General features: G+C 45.6%; 1 protein-coding gene across 8 annotated transcripts in view; it reads left to right on the forward strand.

Moving 5' to 3' along the window:
• The window catches only part of SCML4 (Scm polycomb group protein like 4), a 124,961-nt gene extending 104,058 nt beyond the window's left edge, over positions 1 to 20,903 (forward strand). For 5 of the 8 annotated variants that reach the window (XM_053904603.1, XM_019443018.2, XM_019443019.2 and 2 more), the window contains 2 exons: positions 6,529 to 6,674; positions 9,459 to 20,903. In XM_053904603.1, coding sequence (XP_053760578.1) covers positions 6,529 to 6,674; positions 9,459 to 9,584 — 272 coding nt within the window. In that variant the 3' untranslated portion in view covers positions 9,585 to 20,903. The remainder of the gene's footprint in view (positions 1 to 6,528; positions 6,675 to 9,458) is intronic. The other 3 variants (XR_008422931.1, XR_002078247.2, XR_002078248.2) reach the window with 3 other exon arrangements.
• Positions 20,904 to 21,121: the final 218 nt, after the last annotated feature.

The following is a 21,121-nucleotide window of genomic DNA, read 5'->3' on the forward strand; positions in this document are numbered from 1 at the left end:
GTACATATTGTTATAGTAGATATTATTATATACAAGGTACAGATAAAGAAAGTGAAGATCAAGATAAGGTCATTCAAGTGTTGAGTCAGGATTTCACTTTAACTGGCTCCAAAACCTGTGTCTTTCAAAATTACCCCAGGGATTTCCAGACTTTCAGTAGGCTTCAGGGGGTCCCTTCGAAGCTCTAGGGGATAGGGAAGAGGGGATGGGAGCAGACAGGACTCCCAACACCCTGCCCTCTTTAACCAGGGCCTCTTCACATTTGCAGAGCGGGGTTCTATGTATGCTTTGCTCAAAGTCCGTGCAGCTAAACATATCTGGAACCCATGGAGATAAACTGTGCTGAATCGAATGGCAGTATATTAAAGTAGGAGAGGAAACCATTGGCTTCCTTACCCATTTGTCACTTAACTGCCAGTCTGGGTGCTTGCTGTGGGCACTCTGGAGGGTTATTAAGTTTGCCCTCCACCCTGGGAATTGCTCAGGATTGCTCTGGAATTGCTTCCCAAGTGTAAGTATTTGGTTGGAAGAGACCATACCTCTTTAGGAGGGTTTGACCTAAGTCATAAACCCTGGAGGGGACCTAAAAAATGATTTTCCCCTGTGGTGCTAATCAAAATGGTTTAAAATCACAGAATCCAGAGAACTGCATGAGGCTGCAGGCAGGAGGGTAGATATGGATGACATGACAAATTTCTCAGACTTCTCTTGTGAGTACTCCCCCTGCCCCCTGCTGTCTTGATAGATCATACCTATAGCCCCTGCCAGTGGATTCTGAGGGGATGTACTCACAGGACACATTTCCTTGGTTTTTGCTGATACTCAGGTAAAAATTTGAGAGCTCTTCCCCATCCAACATATAAACATCTTCTCCCACCCAACATGCAAGCATCAAGAGCTATAAAGTTTTCAGATAACAAAAGCTTCCTAACTTTTGCATTAAATAGGACATGCTATAAAAGTCCCAACCACAATTAGGTCCAAGTTTCAGAATCAAGAAAGAATGAAAATAAAGAAGAAAGTAAAGCTTCCATAGGGTAAGGTGTTGGGTGATGGACAGAGAGACCATCCAATCAGAAAATGAGAATAGGGACAGCGCTCTATGTGGAGGGGTTGACGTGAGCAAAAGTGTGGCAAGGGCTTATTGATTCCAGGGAAAGAAGAGAGTTTGAGCAGAGATGCTGAGGGAAATCACCCTGGGAGATTTGGGGTCCACTTCGAGCAGACTGAGCTTTCATCTGTGGGAACCAGACATTTCTGAACAGGGAGGTAAGCTGATGGCCATGGACTTTAGCAAGACAAACCTACTGGCCTTTATGGAATGACACATCATAATAATAGGAAGCATAGTAACTACCTTTTGATTAATTCTTACTGGTTAATGCTTCACATCATCCCATTTAATCCTCTCAACATGGTAGGTGTTTGACAGGCAAGGCAACTAAGTCTCAGACAGCTTTTGCTCCATCTCAGCCAGCAGATACTTACTGAGCACACTATGCCAGGGGCTCGTCCCAAGTCTAAGGATGGAGCTGTGAGCAAGACACATGTGGGCCCTGCTCTCTGACAGTGTGCAATTCCACAGAGGCAGACGTTAACAATATTGCACAAACTTCATTACAACAGTGACTATCCCTCCAAGGAAAAATATGATGCTATGGGAGGATCAGCTAGGGAGGGGTCACTGAGCCTGCTCCAGGGAGGTGGGAAAAGCTTCCCGGAGAAGTGACAGTGGAGTCAGCTGGACAGGGAAGCAGGAGCTGGCTAGGGAAGGACCGTGGGGAGGAGTGGCTGGAAGCTTCCTGGCAGTGGTCAGATTGCTTGCCCAGAGGTCGCATGTCTGTGGTGGTAGAGAAGGATCCCGCCCATTGTGGCCTCATTTTAGGCCTTTGGTCTCTCCTGTCTCTCAGGGCATCCTCTCTTCTCATGCAGCATGTCAACTGGTCTTGAAAGAATAAAAGAAAAATCTGATTAAAATTTGAGGATTGGTCAGGTGCTCTTCTGTCTCCTATCTCTCTCGCCTCATACAGTCTTGAAAATTCTTACCATAGAAATAATGAAACACAACACTGTTTTAAACTACCTGATGCTACCCAGATTGTGGGCTAGGCTGGGCACCTCCCACACTCCTCATGGCCTTGTTTCTAGGAAGGGTGCCTTCTACAAGGACCAGGTCACTAGGAGGAGCTGAGAACAGATCTACCCTTCCCTGGCTTTCACCCCCATCCCCTCCAACCCAGATCCAGCGCTAGAGATGCCGAGAGGGCCAAGGGGACTCAGAGAAACCTGAGGAAGGACACTGAGAGGTCCCTTTTGGACACCGATGGGCTTCCCTTCAAGATGTTCTTTATCAGGCTCCAGCCCAAAGCCACATACTTGATTCTTACGATACTCTTGAGCAGCAAGATGAAGAAACTAAAGCCCACGGAGAATGATTTGGGCCAGGAAGGGCTACAAGCTTGGCCGTTGGTACTCTACTCAGTGTGCATTGCTCATGGACACACTGATAAGACTTTCTGATACACAAGAAGGTGACTCCCCGGGTGTTGTGCGGGACAAACCACAATCATATCAGAGGCAGAGGAACCTTAGAGATTCTTCCCAACTCCCTTATTTCACACCTGAGAAGTACAAAGACACTCACACGGCTGGTGGGTGGTAGGGATTTTGACTCCCGGCTCATTGCTCCTTCCGTTCCTCCATATGACTCTATTGTTAGCTCAAAAGTTTTCTTTGAATTATGAATGAGCAAAAGGAAATTATGCATGTGGTTGTGGGCAGGTATGAGACACAGAGATTCAAAGACAGCCGTGCAAGTCCCTGTGCCGTGAAAATGCCCGGGCTTGCTTTAAACACTGATTCGTAGGCATTTATTCCTGGTGCACGCGAGATCAGCTTTAGAAACAACCCCCACCTCCTTCACCTACACATCCATTCACAACTGGGTTTCACTCTTCACCGAATCTGGCAGCTCTAGTGAAGGGACATGACATACACAAAGTTGTCTGACATGGAGAATCCTGCCTTCCCATAAAGGCGTTTGGCGAGCACTTTGCATGCCCTGGTCCCTTAGGAACGAGATTCTTTTCACATCCATCATGTCTTCCTGCTGTCCAATCACATCCGCCTGGCCTGGCTGTGTCAGGCCGGATCCATCTGTCTTCCTGACACCTTGACAGCCACTGGAGGGGGGGGTAGCGTATTTATTATCTTTGTGAGTACAGACCACTGCAAAGGCTTTACAAACCTGCCACTGGAAAGTTCCATTTCTCTTCCTTCTAGAGCCAGTTTATGTGCTTTGGATCTTGAGCAATTCCCAAGGTGTGGCAGGCTTCCTGCTGCTCTCTGTCTTGTATGACTAAGAGACCCCCTCAGAGAGGCTCCCGAGCCAGGCCCGGCTGGTGCCATTTCATCCTGGAAAGGTGAAAAATGCCCACAGCAAGCACCGGGGCCACTCTCCAACTGGGCCACCTCCTTCTACAGCCATCACCTGGAGAGCCTCCTCAGTCAAGATGATCCCGCCCCTCTTGCTCAACCCCTGACTGTGACCACTAGGAAAGTTGTGCCCTGACCTTGCTCAAGGAGCTTGGGCTCCCAGGGATGATGCTATGAATTGGTCTGGTATTCTTCCTTCCTGTCAGATACAGGAAACTTGATTTGACCTCTGCTCTGATCGCTCTAAAATCATTCTTGGCACCAAAGGCTTGCAGCCTTTGTAATCAGAGCATCTTTTATCACCCTGATTACCACCGAAGCACCGATGGAGCAGGATCGAGGGCGAATATGATTTCTGTGATTCCTCGTCCCCATGTTGAGTGCAGATGTCTTTAAATGCAGTGAAATCATCTCGAACAAGCATGCATCCGCGTTCAGACGGCTCCGGGGTGCACTAATAGTTTCCCGGCAAAATGCCCTGTGCCAACCCACGTTAGGGGACCCTCCCAGGTCCGGCAAGGAAAAGGCAGGGAAAATCTCAAAGCAAATCCAGTTCTCAACTGAACCATTATGGTTTTAGGGCACACTCGGAAATGTGATGTTGTACTTTGCTCAGCACTAATGGAGAGCTGTGCACTTTTCGAGCATGTTAAAAAGAGGAGCCAGAAAGAGAGAGCAGAGAACCACTGCGCCCCGAGACTGAAAGGGGGAAGTGGAAGTGAAGGCTTCTGAACTTTTCACATAGAATTATTCTTTAGCAGGCTGCTTCATTGTTCAGAGCCTCCACTTTCTTTGGGCCTGAAAATAAGATTAAGGATTACCTCCTCAAGTCCTTTATGTGAGTTATCTATACTGTTCCTACAAAATATATTGATTCATTTTACACCTCCTGAGCCCATATTTGCAAACACATTTACTTAGAATTGTGGAGGAGTCAATGATCATAAACCCCGTAATGAGAGGATCCTGTTTTTCACCAGACACTTTGCCCAGGACCTGGTACAGAAGAGATGCTCAGTAGATGTTTGTGGAATGAATGGGATGGGATGGGGGGAGATGAAAATGATTGTCCTCGAGAAATTTAAATCTAACTGGAGGTTATAGACACGCGTAACTGCAGTATAAGGTGGAATGTGGAAAGCGTCTTGAGAACAAAGATGTGGGGGTTAAAGGCAGAGGAATGTGATGTCCAGATGGCAGGACACAGAAATGCTGCCTATGAAGGGGTCTGCCTGGGTTTTGATGGCTGGTGGAGCTTCTGTGGAAAGGAGGGAGGGTATGTGCTTCTAGAGAAAAGCCAAAAGCCCTGGCTAAAGATGGAGAAGGGAAGCTAGGGAGACATTCTGTCAGTGTGCCCGGATGGGAGTGTGCAGGAGGGCAGTGGAGGCAGGCAGGGTGTCTCCCCTCTGTGGAGTGCCTGATGCATGGTAGCCCTAGGGCTTAGGCCTAATCCCATTTCAGTCTGACACTTGCCCTTCCTAAAGGACAGTGTTGCCATTTTACAGCTAATGAGCTGAGTCATGGTCAAATTGGTAGCAGTGGGTGGCTCCAGGGTTTGTTCCTAGGTCTCTCTGGCACAAAAGCGCTTCCCCTCTGTCTCAGAAGGAAAGATGTTATTATAAGAGAGTCCTTGACCTTGAGCTAGAGTATGGACTCTGGAGTCAGTACATAGGCAAGGGGCACAGACAGGGTTGGGTCTACAGAAAACATTGAGGCAGTAGACAGTTTTGCCCAGAAGGAAGAGAGCCCAGGGCAAGGATACCCATGGAACCCATCGCAGGGGTTTGGGTAAGAGGATCTCCGATAGGGGCAGCAGGGTGGGAGGGAGAATCCAGTGTGAGAGGCATCTTCCTAAGAGCTTAAGAATAATTAAATGTGGGGAGCTAATAAGGGGCAGTAGAAGGAGAGGTAGAAGTAGAGACATCACTGTGGTTTCAGAAACCCGACGGATAGGAGGAGAACCTGGTGCTGGAGAAAGAGGAGTTAGTTTGGGACATATGAAAAAAGTCAACCTCTAGATATGGCCAGGCATTCGATTCGTTACTTTTTTCCTCCTTTACTTGTCTTGTACCTTTTACTCTGCCATGTGGGGGATGCATTTAAGGAATGGTGCAGGTCATACAATAATCACGTATCAAGGACCAGCTCGGGACCAGGCACAGGATTGGACCCTTTGCTGTCAAGGAACTCTCATGCTAGTAGGGGAGACTGGGGCAAGTCCTCTGAAGAGCAGGGGGCCATGGAGGAACTCTGTGCCTGGGGCAGTGAGAGGATGTCTCCTTTCTGCACATGCAGAGAAGAGGCGCCTCTCACAGAGGGATTCCCGGCACTGGAGGCAGAGACCCAGAACGAGGACCAAAATGCACCTCGGTTCTCCTAGTCTTTATGTCTCGGTGTAACCAGGGGAGGCAGAAAGGATCTGAATTCTTTCTGGCCTCCTAGCACTGTAGGGGCCAGTTTGGACGTTCAGCTTAGCAAGCCTTCTCTGGTCACCCGGCTAAGGAGGTCCAGGGCTCACTGAGACAGAACTGAGCAGGAGGGTTTTTTTAAAACTAACATGGACCAGAAGCACAGCCTGTTGAAGGAGATCCATTTTCTTTTTTTTTTTTTTATTTTTTTTTTATTAAAAAAAAATTTTTTTTTTCAACGTTTATTTATTTTTGGGACAGAGAGAGACAGAGCATGAACGGGGGAGGGACAGAGAGAGAGGGAGACACAGAATCGGAAACAGGCTCCAGGCTCTGAGCCATCAGCCCAGAGCCTGACGCGGGGCTCGAACTCACGGACCGTGAGATCGTGACCTGGCTGAAGTCGGACGCTTAACCGACTGCGCCACCCAGGCGCCCAGGAGATCCATTTTCTAACGCTTTACTCCGTGGGAGAGCGGAGGTCGTTTGCAGGGATGGGAGGGTCTGCCTCCAGAAGTGGCCTCCCCGTGCTGCAGGCTGTCTCTCCCAGCCTTTCTCTGTCACAGGAGGTCACTCAAGCCACAGCCTTGGACTAAGAGCCAGGTGGGGGCAGGCAGCACCAGGTAGGCACTGAGGCCATCATCCCGGTGTCTAATATTCTCCTTGTGTGTGCTCACCCGTCCAGCCTCAAGCCCTTCCCCAGACGGACAGGATGCCAGGCGGCCCCGGAGCAGGAACCCCTCCACCTGGACTGTGGAGGATGTGGTCTGGTTTGTGAAAGACGCTGACCCGCAGGCTCTGGGGCCTCACGTGGAACTCTTTAGAAAGCACGTGAGTACTTGCATGCACATGGTAGGCCTGGCCTGGGAGGGGGACGGAGGCGGGGGTGGAGGGAGCATGGAGGAAGGGCGAGGTTCAGGGAGCTGCAGGCTGCAGAGGGGGACTGGTCTCAACTAAGCCTTGGGCCACCACTCAAGGGAGGCCAGATGGAACCACAGGCTTCTCACTTCGTTTTGTTTTTAAGAAGGGGTATTTGTCCCATCTGTTCCCTCATTTCGGCCGTTATTAGGAGTGCCTGTTTTCCTGCCCATCCATCCGTCTGTCTGCACATTCAACAGACACTTATAGCACACCTACAATATGCCGGGCAAACTGTAACCGTGCCTAATAGTCTAAGCTGCTTTGAGGGTTCAATGAGAAAATGCACGTAAGGTGTTCAGCACGGCACCTGGCTTATAGTTAGCCTTCAGGTAGCAGGTATTCTTAGAAGGGAGATTCTAGAATATATATTTAAGAGATTCTGAAATATTATAAATATGGTAAATAAAAAAAAAGTAATTAATACTTCATCTGCCAGGCTTACTATGTCAGTTTTTTATTGCTGCTGCTAGAACCAATTACAACAAACATCTAGTTTAGAACAACGCAGATTTATTATCTTACAGTTCAGTGGGTCAGGAGTCTGACGGGTCTTGGCGGGCTGAGATCAAGGCGTCTGCAGGGCTGACATTCCTTTCTGGAAGCTCTAGGGAGAATTGGTTTCCTTGCCTTTCCCAGCATCTGGACCCACCCTCATTTCTTGGCCTGTAGGCCTCTGCCCTCATCCTCAAGTCCAGCAACATCAGGCGAGTCCTGCCCAGGCTGCCGACTCTAGTTCTGTCTTCTGATTTCTTCTTCCGTTTGTAAGGATCCTTGCGATGATGCTGTCTCTCCCACCCAGTAATCCAGGATACCCTTCCCCCCCACCCCCATTTTAAATCCAGCTCATCAGTAGCCTTAATTCTCCCTTGCCAGGTAACCTCACATACTCACAGGTTAGGGGAGTAGGACGTAAACATCTAGGGGGGAAGAGAGGGAACATTATTCTGGCTGGCCACATTTACCATGATATTCTCCTTCTTGTCTCTCACTTTTGTTTGGTGATTCTGTCATAGAAACCATACTCTCAGATCTGGGGAGACTTCTGCTCTAACCCAACACTCACATTTCATTAGGGATATATATATATATATATATATATATATATATATGTATTTATTTAAGTTTATTTATTTATTTTGAGAAAGACAGAGACGGCATGAGTGGGTGAGGGGCAGAGAGAGAGGGAGAGAGAGAATCCCAAGAAGTCTCCACACTGTCAGCATGGAGCCTGATATGGGGCTCAAACTCCACATGGACCATGACCTGAGCCAAAACCAAGAGCCAGACACTTAACTGAGCCACCCAGGCGCTCATTAGGGATATATTTACCATCGCTGGACAATGGGGCCTTGAGAGCAGGGACCATAGACTGGGTTATGTTAAGACAGATCTGGGTAGGAGGAGTCTGGCTCTCCTTCAGAGTGGTAGGGGATGGTGGAAGTCTAGGAGATGGGGTAAAGAGAGAATATTAGGCCCATCGTTGAGATCTGCCCACTCTTCTTCCATTTTGCCAACAACACAGAGAGTGAGTGACAGAGTAGGTGTTCCATCAATACCGGCTGCATAGACGCAGAACAAGGGCTGGTGAGCCTTGCATGGTTATATGAGTCCTGTAACTGCCTCTTCTCCCAACCTGAGCACCCACACTTTCTACCCTTTGTCTCTTGTGACCTGAAAATGACAGGATAGGTGAATGAGGAAACCCAGCCTTAGAAGTTTCATGAATTCTACACGCATTCTGGAAGGTTACCATTTTCAGAGACAAATCGGAACAATACCACGACCACGAGGGGTTGGCATTCCCTTAGTAGTTCTTTGTGCTGAATCCTGGGATGAAGTAGGTGCATTATTTAGTTGTCTGCCACCTCAAATTATTGATAGGGCCAGACACCTGAAATCCCTCATCAAATGTAATGAGCAATTTGGTAATCAGCTCAAGGTCAGTGGGCTTACCAAGAAAAGATAGAAGAGATTAGGGTGATGGAAGGCAGTCAGGGCCTCGTACCGGCACCTGAAATGGAAAAGTAACTGCTAGTTTCAGGGTCTAACAGGTGACACTTTGTCTTAATCCAGTCAAGCTGCTATAACAAAGTACCATAGACTGGCTGGCTTATGAACAAGAGTGATGTTATTTCTCAGCTCTGGAGACTGGAAGTCTGGGATCAGGGTGAGAATCCTCTTCTGGGTTGCAGACTGCCATCTTGTTGTATAAGGACACTAACCCCATTCATGAGGCCTCCACCTTCATGACCTAATTACCTCCCAAAGTCCCCACCTCCAAATACTGTCATATGGGAGGGTAGGATTTCAACATTTGAATTTGGATGGGGACACAAACATTAAGTCCATTGTAAATTTTTTGCTTCTTTGGTCCTAGAGCAGATAAAGAGATAAATATCATGTGGGGGATATCGGGAACATAACTGGAGTTATGTCCGGTTCCTTCAGTAGGGGGAGCAGGAATATGAAAGATCCGATGTATCATATGACCTCAGGGACATTATGGGAAGAGGAACACATAGTATTTGCTTTAATTTATTTTTTAAAGAAGATATTGCCTTGGGACTCAGAGAGATATATATGAGTAAATCCATATTCCCTCGCCTCATCCCCTGACCACATGTTAACCAGAGCCACTGTTCTATTATTCTGACCACCTTCTGGATTTTCTTTTTTCTGATCCTGTTCTGCCAGGAGATTGATGGCAATGCTCTCTTGTTGCTGAAGAGTGATATGATCATGAAATACTTGGGTCTGAAGCTGGGCCCCGCGCTGAAACTGTGCTACCATATTGATAAACTGAAGCAAGCCAAATTCTGAAGGTTTTTAAAAGATAGAAGCAATGTCCAGACAACAGATCTCAAGATCATCTTCTGCCTTACCAACATCCAGCCACCATCATAAAATGGATTCTCTTCTTAAAATTAACAGCCACAAAGACTTGGCCTTTAAAAAAAAAAAAATTGTGCATCTCTGCCTTTAAAAACAAAAAATTCAACATGACCCTTTTGAAAGGCTCCTCTGTGTTAATGATTTGCCAAAAATTATGGAAAAGCCTGTTATTTTAACGTTCCTGATAGGCTGGTTGCTCTTAGAGTGGGTCCTATTTTTATGATGAGAGAGCAGGGAACGGAATGCTATTGCCCAAGAAGAACCCTGAAGCGTTCTCACAAAGATGTGAGAAGAAAGACCTCTGTCTCCACCACAGCACCACCTGTCTTTAACTCTGCCCTGGGGACCTATCATTGTGAGCCTTGCTTAATTCAGCTCTGGAAGCTGTCTTAGGGAAAAATGCCTCACTTTGCACTATCTGGAAAACTTGAATTCTTTTGCCCTCTGACAGAGAAGAAAAAAGTCTTTTCTATTCCTAGTTATTTGAAATACTGTGTTGTCCCACTAGAGGGCAGACTGTTAATGAAGTTTCAGGACCCTCACTGCAGTAGCCTGCTGATCCGGTACTCCGGGGATGGGTTAGGGTCTCTGTGAACAAGATCTAGCCTACACAGACACGGGGAATTTCTTCCACAGTCAGCACCACAGATTGCAACTTGGGAAGAAACCGTCTCTTAGAGCATTCTAGTTCATACCCAGTCATTATTGATGGACTGAGATGCACAAGCAGCAAAGGCAAAAATCTGGAAGTATGTTCTTCCCAGATGGGGCTTTGGAGTCCCTTCCTTTTCAGAGTCCTTACTGAGGTGTTGATGTGTTGGCACGCCGAAGAGTCTTAGTGACATTTAGCCATGGGTGTTTCTTTAAAAAAGAAGAAGAAAAATGTCTCAGATAAGCTTTGAAATGGAAGAGTGTTGATTTCTAGTTACATTGCCGGATTACGTAGTTGTATCGCTAGCTAATTTTTCTAGTTCTCAACAAATACACAGACATGCTATTATTGGGTTTAATTCAATTTACAAATAGGTTTTCTCCTTCCTCACCGTGAAGTAATAGAAAAAAAATTGATTTTTTACCCCTTTGCAGCTGTGTCCAAGGAAGGACGATGAAACCACAATTGAATAGGCAGGAAGGTGACCTCATCTCCATTCCTTTTATCCTTCTCCTTTCTTTCTGTCCCTCCTTCTTTTATTCTTCCTTCCTCACTGAACAGGAAGCGTATCTTCAAACTGAATTCACCTTCGCCATGGGCATATCCTCTTAAAACATCTATAACGTTGGAGGTGAGGAGATGAATGCTAGACTTTGCAATCTCTGGGAGGGAGAGGATCAAGGAAAACTCAGGGCCTCCCATGGCCAAAATGCAAGTTAGGGAAAGCATACCTTCCTCTGGGATGCAGCCGGCAGAGCAGAGCAGGGGTCTCACCTGATGGCTGGAGCAGGGTGGGATTTCAGCCCCTCATCCTTCAACCAGGTGCCCTGGTGCAGGACAGGGGCTGCCAGGGTAGATCTGAATGCTGATCTTCTCTTCGATCAGGTAGAACTTAGATGAAGATCCTAAGGAAGATTCCATGCCATGCTGTTAGACCCATTTTGATGAGCGATAATCGAGAAAGCCCATCATAGCAAAATCCTTTCTTAGACACACACCTGGTGGCTGGACTGAAAGCATGGCAGAGAAGGGGAGGAGGAGACTGTCCTAAACCTGGCCCCTGAATTGAGCTGGAGTCATCAGGTTGTGGGAGAGCTTCATGTCTGCTGCTTTCAGCACCTGACAAAGCTACCCCGGTGTCATCAGGCCTTGGGACAGAGTCTTCCAACATCTTAGATAAAATGACTCTGTCCCTCAGAGTTTAAGTGCTCATGGCTGGTCTGGAGCTAGATAAGTTCCCTCAAAAGCCAACGTGAAAATGGTGAGGCCCAGAAAACCCCACCACAACTCACCCACCCTTTCTGCATCCGCGGGTTTCCACTCACATTCCTCTCTCAGACCTGTCGCGTCTCTTCTGCCAACACATACCTTGTTGAGAGACTTTCAAAGCTTCCTACCCACCCTCACCAGTGCCTCCCTCACTACAAAAGCAGGAGCATTGGTGCCCCCAAATTAAAATCATCCCCAAACAATGTCAAAGAGATACTGTGAGTAGTTTGCGGGGGAGAGAGATTTTCTCCTCTCAAGTCTAGGAGAAAACTGGATCCATGTTCACGTGTAACTGCTCTCACGGAGGTGCGATCTCATTTTGCATTAAACTTTAAGCAGGACAGATTGCTGAAGCCATGATATTTAAGGTTTGACTTTTTAAAAATCTCATTACTCTTAAAATGAATGCTGCCATATCAGAAAATAACCCAGGGAGGAAATTCCTCCTTGCCTGTTTTTGCACTGAAATGCAATTAGCCAACCAAATTATTGTAGCAATACTGCAATTATAATTAATTTTCACCCCTTTCAAAAATCTTGTCAGACCAGGCAGCTAAATAGCTCAGCAAATGTAAAACATGCCAGGCCATTTCCTCTAAATGGACCTTAAAGAGTCAGGCCATGTGTGTCATTCTCGTCCAAACGCGAGCTTATTTTGGGAACCTCACACTTGTTATTCCATGGCAGTAGCTTTGCTTCGGGTTGCGGTGAATAATGATATAGTTTTGCATAATTCCAAATTAGAGTGGGTGAGTGTGTGTGTGCGTGTCCAGACATTTCCAATCACCTGTGTCAAACATTTTTTTAAAAAAATCTAAAGACAATTCTATTGCCTAAATCATTTTAAGTATTTTATAAGTGCATGATTCCCTTTGTGAAGACTTCAAGTAAAAAGATGTAGGGTGTGTGTGTGTGTGTGTGTGTGTGTGTTCTAACAGTAGTTGAAAGAGCCTAGAAGAGGCCGAGAGCGGATCAGTTTTACAGTCGCTTGGTTTAGAATGCCTCCCAGCTGCAACTTGGAGCAGAACCCACTCTAGGCTGTTATGACCAGCTATCCCCTCTGCTGCCAGCAGGGTGCGCCCTGGAGGCAGTTGGGGGACGGTTCTGGGGTTCTGGGCCTGCATCCCTCAGGCTGGCTGGAAGGGTCAAGCCAGCCCAGGGCCCCTGTGACTGAGGCAGAGACCTAGCCAGGCAGCCCGTGGGGCAGGGAACAGACAGACGTCTTGAGCGCCTTGTTTAGTTCCCACCAGAGCGTTCACCGGGCTCCCATCATTTCTCTTCAGCGGGGCTGCCAAGGTTTTTTCCTTTCATCAGGAAAAAGGAATGAAGAACTCCTCAGGAGAACCAAATGGGAGGAATCCTGAGCGAAGGTTGGTTTACTTCAGGAGGAAACCAGTGAGAGAGGGAAGATACAACTATAAATTTCATAGGAAAACAATAAAAGAGCACCTCTTCTAACAGCCTCAACCCTTGAGGCAGCAATAACCTATTTTTGTATTTATGTGCTGTATGGAATATTTTTTTTTAATTAAAATCATTTTTTTAATTATTTTTTGAGATTGCTTTAGGAGAATTTTGTCGTAACTCTGAAGATAATTGGAAACTCCCAGCAGTGACCAAGGACTTGAATTTAGTCATTGGCAGAAAGTCGGGAAAGATGGAAATATTCCCCTTGATGTCTCCATAGTCAGGTTTTCATACATGTGAGCAGGTGAGTGCCAGTGTTTGCTCTCACAGGGCACTTTTTCAACTCTTCCCTGGTGGGGTTACAGGATGAAGAGATTGGACTCACCTTTCTTTTTTTAAACCTCAGATAAGAAGACATCGGGTTGTGAGGGAGGAGGTGACCTTTTTAAAGCTGCAATATTTTGTTAAGGAGAGGGGTGAAAACCTGTTGGTGGATGTGGTTTATTTTGTACCATAAACACACTCTACGAACTGAGTAGTTGCCCAGCTGTGCTGTTGTCTCACCATGTCTTATATTCCTGGTGGCATGAGAGGGCCGCCTGGGGACCCCAGAAGTGAATCCAGAAGTCTAGAGATGCAGTCATTCCTCTTTCCATCCTTCTATGTCACCCCGGGGACGACGCCCCACTTTGCTCACACGGCCCTTGAGCTTCCAGCCCAACTGCTGGTCGTGCTGTTGTGCTGTCGAGGGAAGTTCCAGGGAGTCCTTCCCCCACAGTGGTTACCCTAATCGAAGACGATTCCTTCCTGGACAATTGGAAGCTGGATTGTTGAAAATCTAACCTTGACTTGAAAGAGAATCTCTGTTATTTATGGCCACCAGTTAAATATTATGGAAACATGTCTGCTAACAATTTGCTTTGTGTAATTTGTTCTAATGCTAATAAGTCACAGCTGGGATACTTCCTGTGGTAAATTCCTCTGTGGTTACAGTGGTATTATCACACACGGACTTCACCAAAACACTGTGCTTAAGAAGAACCGTTCACCCTGGCTCTCGCAGGCTTCAGGAAATTCCCCTAACGGAGACGCAGCTCTGGGCAAAAGCACAGCGTTTAGAAAAGGATTTGCTCTTCCTCGCTCCCTCCCTTTCACAAGCGGGGCCCCAGACCCATACAGAAGCCCCTCACACTTAGCACTGAGTTTGAGTTCCTCCAGAGGAAGAGATGGAAAGCAGAACTTAGGAATGACAGCTCCCTCCAGGTTAGGAGGCTGTACCCGGAGTCCGTATTAAGAGGAGGTGGGCAGGAGAGAGGAGTGGAGACACTTCCAAAGGCGAAGAGCTAGTTCAGCAGTCAATCAAATAATGAGGTCAGATACTTGTGGAGACAACAGCGTCTTTCCGTCCAAACGGTCTAAGTAGACCACTCAGACTTGCTCCGGGCTGCCGGCCCATCATGCTCTGCTCTGTCGCTCTACCATGTGACCTGAGCCTCGGAGTTGGTTCTGTGCATTGGCGCTTCATACAAAAGGCCGACACAGGCGTCTTCCCTTAGATCCTACTTTGGAACACGCCCAGAGCCTTGTGTTTCCCAACAGCTCACTCTGAAATAGCGGGCCCTGATGGGGTGTCACTTCACAGTCAACCTGGGTGACCGGAGACCGCCTCCATCATAAATGTAGCACCCCCACATCTCAGGAAGGCTCTGCCTTCCCCACCCAGCACTGGACCGCCTTCCCCCACAGCCCTGAGAAATGGCTGTGCCTGACGACGTCCCATTACGGGGAGTTCACTCCCATAGGAAGTGGCTTATTTCTCTGTTGGACAGCTCTGGTTGTGAAAAAGTTCTTTCTCAGGGAGACACAGATGTCTGCGAATCAGACACAGACGTCTGAGATGAAGCCAACTCTGCAATCTTTCTCTTTTTAACAGAGCTTGTCCGTGCAGTAACCGCACCTATAATACAAATCGATGTTGGCGAGCAGATCCCCGCTCTGTTACATTAGAATAGAGGAGCAGACGCTTTATATAAATGTAGAACTTAGTTAGGTCGTGGCCATCAGATTCATCAGCCCTGTCGTGAAAACCTAGCAAAATTCCTGTGGCCACACACACACACACACACACACAAAGGGTGTCCTGGGAGAATCTTCAGTGTCGTCGTAAATCTGGCTGTGGTCACACAAGCAATATGAGTTACGTAAGCTTGTGTGAATGAATCTATAAGGCCGTGTGCTTCGTTAACTGGGGAAAAAATGCTGTGAGGCACCGAGGGCCTAGCTCTTAATTGTACTCATTAGTGATATAATGAACTAAGGAAGCTTTAGTTTAGAGAAAAACAAGTTATAATTGATGACAGAAAAGTAAACATGGTCTGTCGTGAAGGTCTGAAGAGTTATGCAGTTATAACCCCAAACCCAAGTTACATTTCATGCTTGTGTGTGCATGCATGAGTGACTGTGCATTTGTGAGTTAATGCAACAGGAAGTGGGAAGTGGGAATTGAGGGGATGTTTAAGGAGGCATTGAAGAGGGAGGTTTTGCTTTCTAGAGCATTCTATCTTAATCAGAAGAACTATCTAGCAATGATTTAGATATCAGACCCCAAACTAAACATAACACATGGTTTATGTAGCTTACTTAGATAAAATTCTGGCTCATGGAGCAGATTCTCTATGAAAATATTTTTTTGTATTTTTAAGTTTTTAAATTTTTTTAATGTTTATATTTGAGAGAGAGAGAGAGAGAGAACCAGCAAGAGAGGGACAGAGAGAGACACAGGCAGAATCCAAAGCAGGTTCCAGGCTCTGAGCTGTCAGCACAGAGCCTAATGTGGGGCTCGAACTCACAAGCTGTGGGATCATGACCTGAGTCAAAGTCGGATGCTTAACTGACTGAGCCACCCAGGTGCCCCTCTACGAAAATATTTAAATCTTGGTGCTTGGAAAAAGGAACTATCTAGCACCTTGCATAGCACTTGCCGTATAAAAGACACCTTGTTAATGAACCGTGTGAACCAATGCTTGACCGGTTTTCACATTTTTGTCAAAAAACCACTAACTTCTCTTTGAACCCCGTTATCTTTATTGAAAGGAGAATTGCCAAAGCGGAGCCTGACACCTTTTATTCCTGGCTCTCCCAACCTCCCCAGTCACCGACTTGCATCTTTTTGTCTTACGATCTCACATTCCCGCTTGGGCTAGTGGTCTCCTGCAGGCATTAGAGAGTCGTACTTACAGCTTTACTTTTAAGCATCATGTCCTTCTCCTTTGCAATCTTTGATGCCTCGCACAAATGCGTCGGGTTTCCATCTGCGGGTAAACTGTACAGGGAGGTAAGCATCTCTCGGGGAGGGCCACAGAGCTCTTTCCATGACCCCCACACTCCTTGTACCTTGCTCCCCTCAGAGTGGGCAGGTAGCTGAACTGGGCCTCCTGCATGAGGCACTCTGTCACAGGTATGTCACAGAGGTAAGCCTCTTTGAGAAGACACAGCCTGCAGGACATGGATAGAAGAGAACCTTCCCTGTCCTCTTTCATTCTTTACCATCTCTGTCCTTGAGAACAGACTCAGAAATATCTGGGGCTTCTCTTTCTTCCCAAATGGTTCCATAGGAGCACTGAGAATAGAATCATGAGACCGATTTTTTTTTTTTTCATAAGCACCTCAAAATTTAGTTTCACCTTCAAAGAAATCACCTTTAAGAGCCTGGGCACGTGTTCCTAGAATGTTGTCATTACTCAGGGTATTTTTAGTACATCTCTTCTGGAATCATGTTTAGAAGCTAGAACACATTCTTTCAAACTGTAGTTGGAAGTGCACTGTCGTCCCTTGGTGGGGGTGGATGTTTTTTTTTTCTTTTTGGAGCAAGTCAAAGCCACTGGGATGTTGCCTGGTGAATGACACAGATAATCCATTTGAAATTTAAAACGGTGCGTCTCCGTTCTCATTAGTTTGTCTTTTCCTTGTATGTTTCCTTAGCTGATCCAAAAGCTTAGAGCAATAAGAGCCACAATTCATTTCCTAACCATATCAGGCAGGTGTTGGTGTAAGGAGTTGCAATGCGTAAACCGCTTTGAAGGGCGATATTGCCGGATGTGTAACACCCACCGCGCTCATTTTAAAGTAATCTTATCGCTGTATCTTTAGGCATGGTGAGCTGATGCTGTGAGTGCATGCAAATGTGCAGACCCTGCTCTTGTCTCTAGAGCCCCAATCTCAGAGGAATTGGGAGGAAGACGCATGAGGGACACCTGAACAGCTCACCTCCAGTGTAGAACCCTCTCCACATCATCTCCCATGGGCCCCACAGCACTCTGTGGGGGCAGATCAAGGGGCAGTGCAAAAGAAACAAGCTCTCTGAGTTATCAACCCCATACCCCCACCTCCTCCACCGGGAGAGGAGGGGGCATCCAGGTGAGCTTTGCAGGTGCTGACGGTAGTTACTCTCAGCGAAGCCCAGTGGGGCTGTAGGCTCCTCACTCTTGTATTTTATGACTTGTAGCTTCTGCTTCTCCCCCTGTCTGACTTCATCCAGATATTTTCTTATCCTCTTCTATCACAGGCATGTAACTCTTCTTCGAAGCCACTTAAACATCATTTTCTCATTAGTTTCTACCTTTTTTTCTTCCTGTCTCTTCCTTTTTCTCTTTCTTTCTCTTTTCTCTTTCCCTCCTTCCTTCCTTCCCTCCCTTCCTCCCTCTCTCTCTCCCTTCCTTCCTTCCTTCCTTCCTTCCTTCCTTCCTTCTTTCCTTCCTATCTCTGTGTTTCTTCATTTCCCCCTTTCTGTATTTCTCCATTCCACTACATCAAATGTTTTTTGGGCAGGAGAGGTGGGTGGAGAGAGAAATAAAGAATTAACAGGTGGCCTCCTCACTTGCTGGCCCAGTAGTCCTGATCCTTGCCTGCCTTCCACTATCCCCTCACCACCTGCCTACAGCATTCTTTGGCTCTATCATGCTTCCAGCCTGATCTCCACTTGCTCTTTCCATTACTCAAGGTCTAGCCCTCTCAGTCTGTCCTTGAGTTTGGGAATAAGAATTCTGTCCCTTTTATTTTTAGTCCTATCCATTTTAAATGCTTCATTCTGTGACTCACCCTGACATCTCACTGATACAACTCATCAACCTTCCTCAAGCACAGGCCCAAATGCTCATCCCCGTAGGGATTTCTCTTCATTCAGTCCTGAAGGTCAAGAGCCCAGGTGACCTGGAGACAATCTGACATACCTCTTGAGAAGCATGAGTTGTTTCTCCCAGCCACGCTGCCTCCTACAATCTGCCTCGAGTCACTCTGACATCCAGTAGCAATTCTGATCATTCCACAGTTCTTTATAGAACGTGTAGCTTTGTCCAGACCCACTTAACCCTGACTGCACCCCCTGTGACCAAAGCCAGGCCAGTGTCTCAGTTTAAATGAGGAGGGCCAGCCCGGATCAAAGATGAGACATGATGAGCTATGTCAGAAGCATTTCTGGGGTGAAGTTTTGTTTTTAGACATTTACAAGTGTGATGAGAAGGTGTGCAGTATGAAGTCTGGGAAGGGAAAGATGATGATATGTTTCTGAAAGGAAAATGTAGTTTAGAGGAGAGAGAAAGGCAGCAAAATTCTGGAAAGGGGATGTTCTATGCCTGGCCTTTATCCAGCATAGTCGCATACCCTTCTTACTAGAAGTCAAACTTGTTTCCACTGCAGGATCTGAAAATGTTGCTGCCTAAGTGTGAGAATTTGGAGAACTTTAATTTCTGTTATTCAAAACCATTGTATTCAAAACCACAATATTTAATTTGTTGTCATCTTCTAGCTATATCTTTGATCACTTGATATAGTCAAAGAAAATGAGCTCCTCTCCTCTCATCCTCCAGAAATGTTGAAAGATCAGTTGCTTTACACAGCAAATATTTCCATTTTATAGACATCGGTTGATTATTTTCTCTCCTGTATATACCTAGAAATAATTTTATTAATATAAAGACTTTTTCCTTTAAGTACATTTGCAGATAAATTTACTTTTGATTCTATATGCACGCAATAAAATGCAATAAAAATGGATGAAGCAACATCATTTCATTATAATTACCTTCTGTTGCCATTTTTTCCTCTACACTAACAGTGAAAACTTTTTGTTAATTAAGTGCCATTGTAATATCACAAAGCATCACTGGGCCAGAAGGTTTGTGTTTTACTAGCCAGGCTAGGCTGTAACTATCTGACAAGGCTCTTGCTAAAATACCGAGGGCACCTGAGCAAGTGGAAATCCATGTTCTCTAAGCTTGCAAGATTGAATGATGATGATTGAAATGTTATGCCTTTTGTTTTGTAAGTTGAGGAGTTCATTGCCAGATTCTTTCAACCCAGCCTCAGTTAATCTCATGTTTCCACCTCTTTATTCTGCTTCTCTACTCCAATATGCCCACGCAGGAGGCGTTCTGATCTCTCTCTGTCTGGGAAGGTGACAGCCGAATCCTCTCCCTGGTAAAGTTCCTGTCCTTAACCGTGCCCTGCATGAAAAAGCCAGAAACCAAAGGCACAAATAGGTCATCTCCCTGTCTCGGTAAAAGGAAAATAGGGCTGACCGCATTGCCTTTTCCCTAACTGGATGGTCTTCCTCCCTTCTAAAGATTGAAAAGGGTGTATGTATGCACATTCATGCGTGTATTTATGATTGGGTTTGGGAATTTGAGATAAAGGTCATCCAGTGGAAGTTTATGCATCAACTGCTTGTGCCAAGGCCCGTGTGCAAGGAGGATCTGGTACATGTATTGCAGACACTCCAACTACTCGAAAATTCATTGTGCTTTCACTTTTTGTGGACGTAATGGAATTCTGGAACATTACTTCAATTCCAGACTTTATTTAGAAGTGCTTGGAGAGTGTGGAGCTTTGAGCCTAGGAAATGGTGTCATTTTAGGGGCTAGCTTTTTTTTTTATTATTATTATTCCAATGGATCTAATTTTGCAGACCAGAAATCAATGAATAGAACCCGTTGTAATGGGGAACAGCATTTCCATTGGAGAGGAAGAGCAGTAAACTCTGTCACCTGGGGAAAGAGCCTCTCCTTAATTTTTGTTCTTTGTAAGCATGATGCAATCAGTGTTTCCTAATATCGGGACAATCCTCTCGCTTCAAAGTGTTTCTATGTAATTGTGTCACATAATGATAAATTGTAATAGGCAATTTGGTTCTGTAATTCAGTTTGCCAAGCATGCAAACATACGATAACTAGGTTAAATGCAAATAAGCATTACACTAAGGTACAAAAAACAGGGGAGAAAAAAGATGCTGTGTCCGTAACTTAGAAAGAACATGAATTTTATTCCTCATGTGCCTCAAAATGTAGTTTGTTAAAGTTATTTATCCTCTCATTTAATTTCATCACATACTGTTTATACTATAATTATCTGTGTATGAACATACATGTATTCTTACTGCATACATTGACAGATCTCTCATGTGCAATAAGTAGGCTCCAAACAAGCATGTTGTCGGAGTGAGTTGATGTGCTCATTTTTTACGGTAATAGACGATTATATATAAGACACCATATCAAAATGTGCTTTTAATTTTTCAAAGCCTTTTTGTTATTGTACATAAGCTTTTTTCCTTTGGGCCAATTTTTTCATTATTTAGAGATCTATTTTTAATATATTCCTTTGAATAGTGACTGGTAGGTACACTAGAGTCAGATATGTAGTTTCATTAAACAAACACTACTGGCCTTAATGATTTTAATATTTTGGGGTGCTTTTTTCATTTTTGATGCAGTATTCTTTTTTTCTAGTACAGTGTATTGTGGGCCTGGGAGTGATTCAATAAAATTTCTAAATCTTAAGATTCCAAGACAATGCAGTATTTTCTGTTCATGCTGTAAAAAGTATTTCTGTATTTTAATAAAGAATGGAATTTATGTGAGACCATATATATTTTCTCTGAGCAACTTCTTTATGTTCATTATTATTTCATTAGCCCTAATTCCCATAGGTGGACAGCAAGGAAAAGCCTTTCAAAAAGGGGGTCTTTTGGCAGCCAAGGCCAAAAAGTCCTGATTCGCGGCTGCCTGTAGTGCCTCCTTTGGCGGCACCATCCTGGCTGGGAGTGACTTGTTACAGGAGCCCGGGATTCTCTACTGACGATACT

This window comes from Panthera pardus, unplaced genomic scaffold (genome assembly GCF_024362965.1).
Source record: "Panthera pardus isolate Hobbes unplaced genomic scaffold, ASM2436296v1 HiC_scaffold_17, whole genome shotgun sequence".
NCBI classification, from domain to species: Eukaryota; Metazoa; Chordata; class Mammalia; order Carnivora; family Felidae; genus Panthera; species Panthera pardus.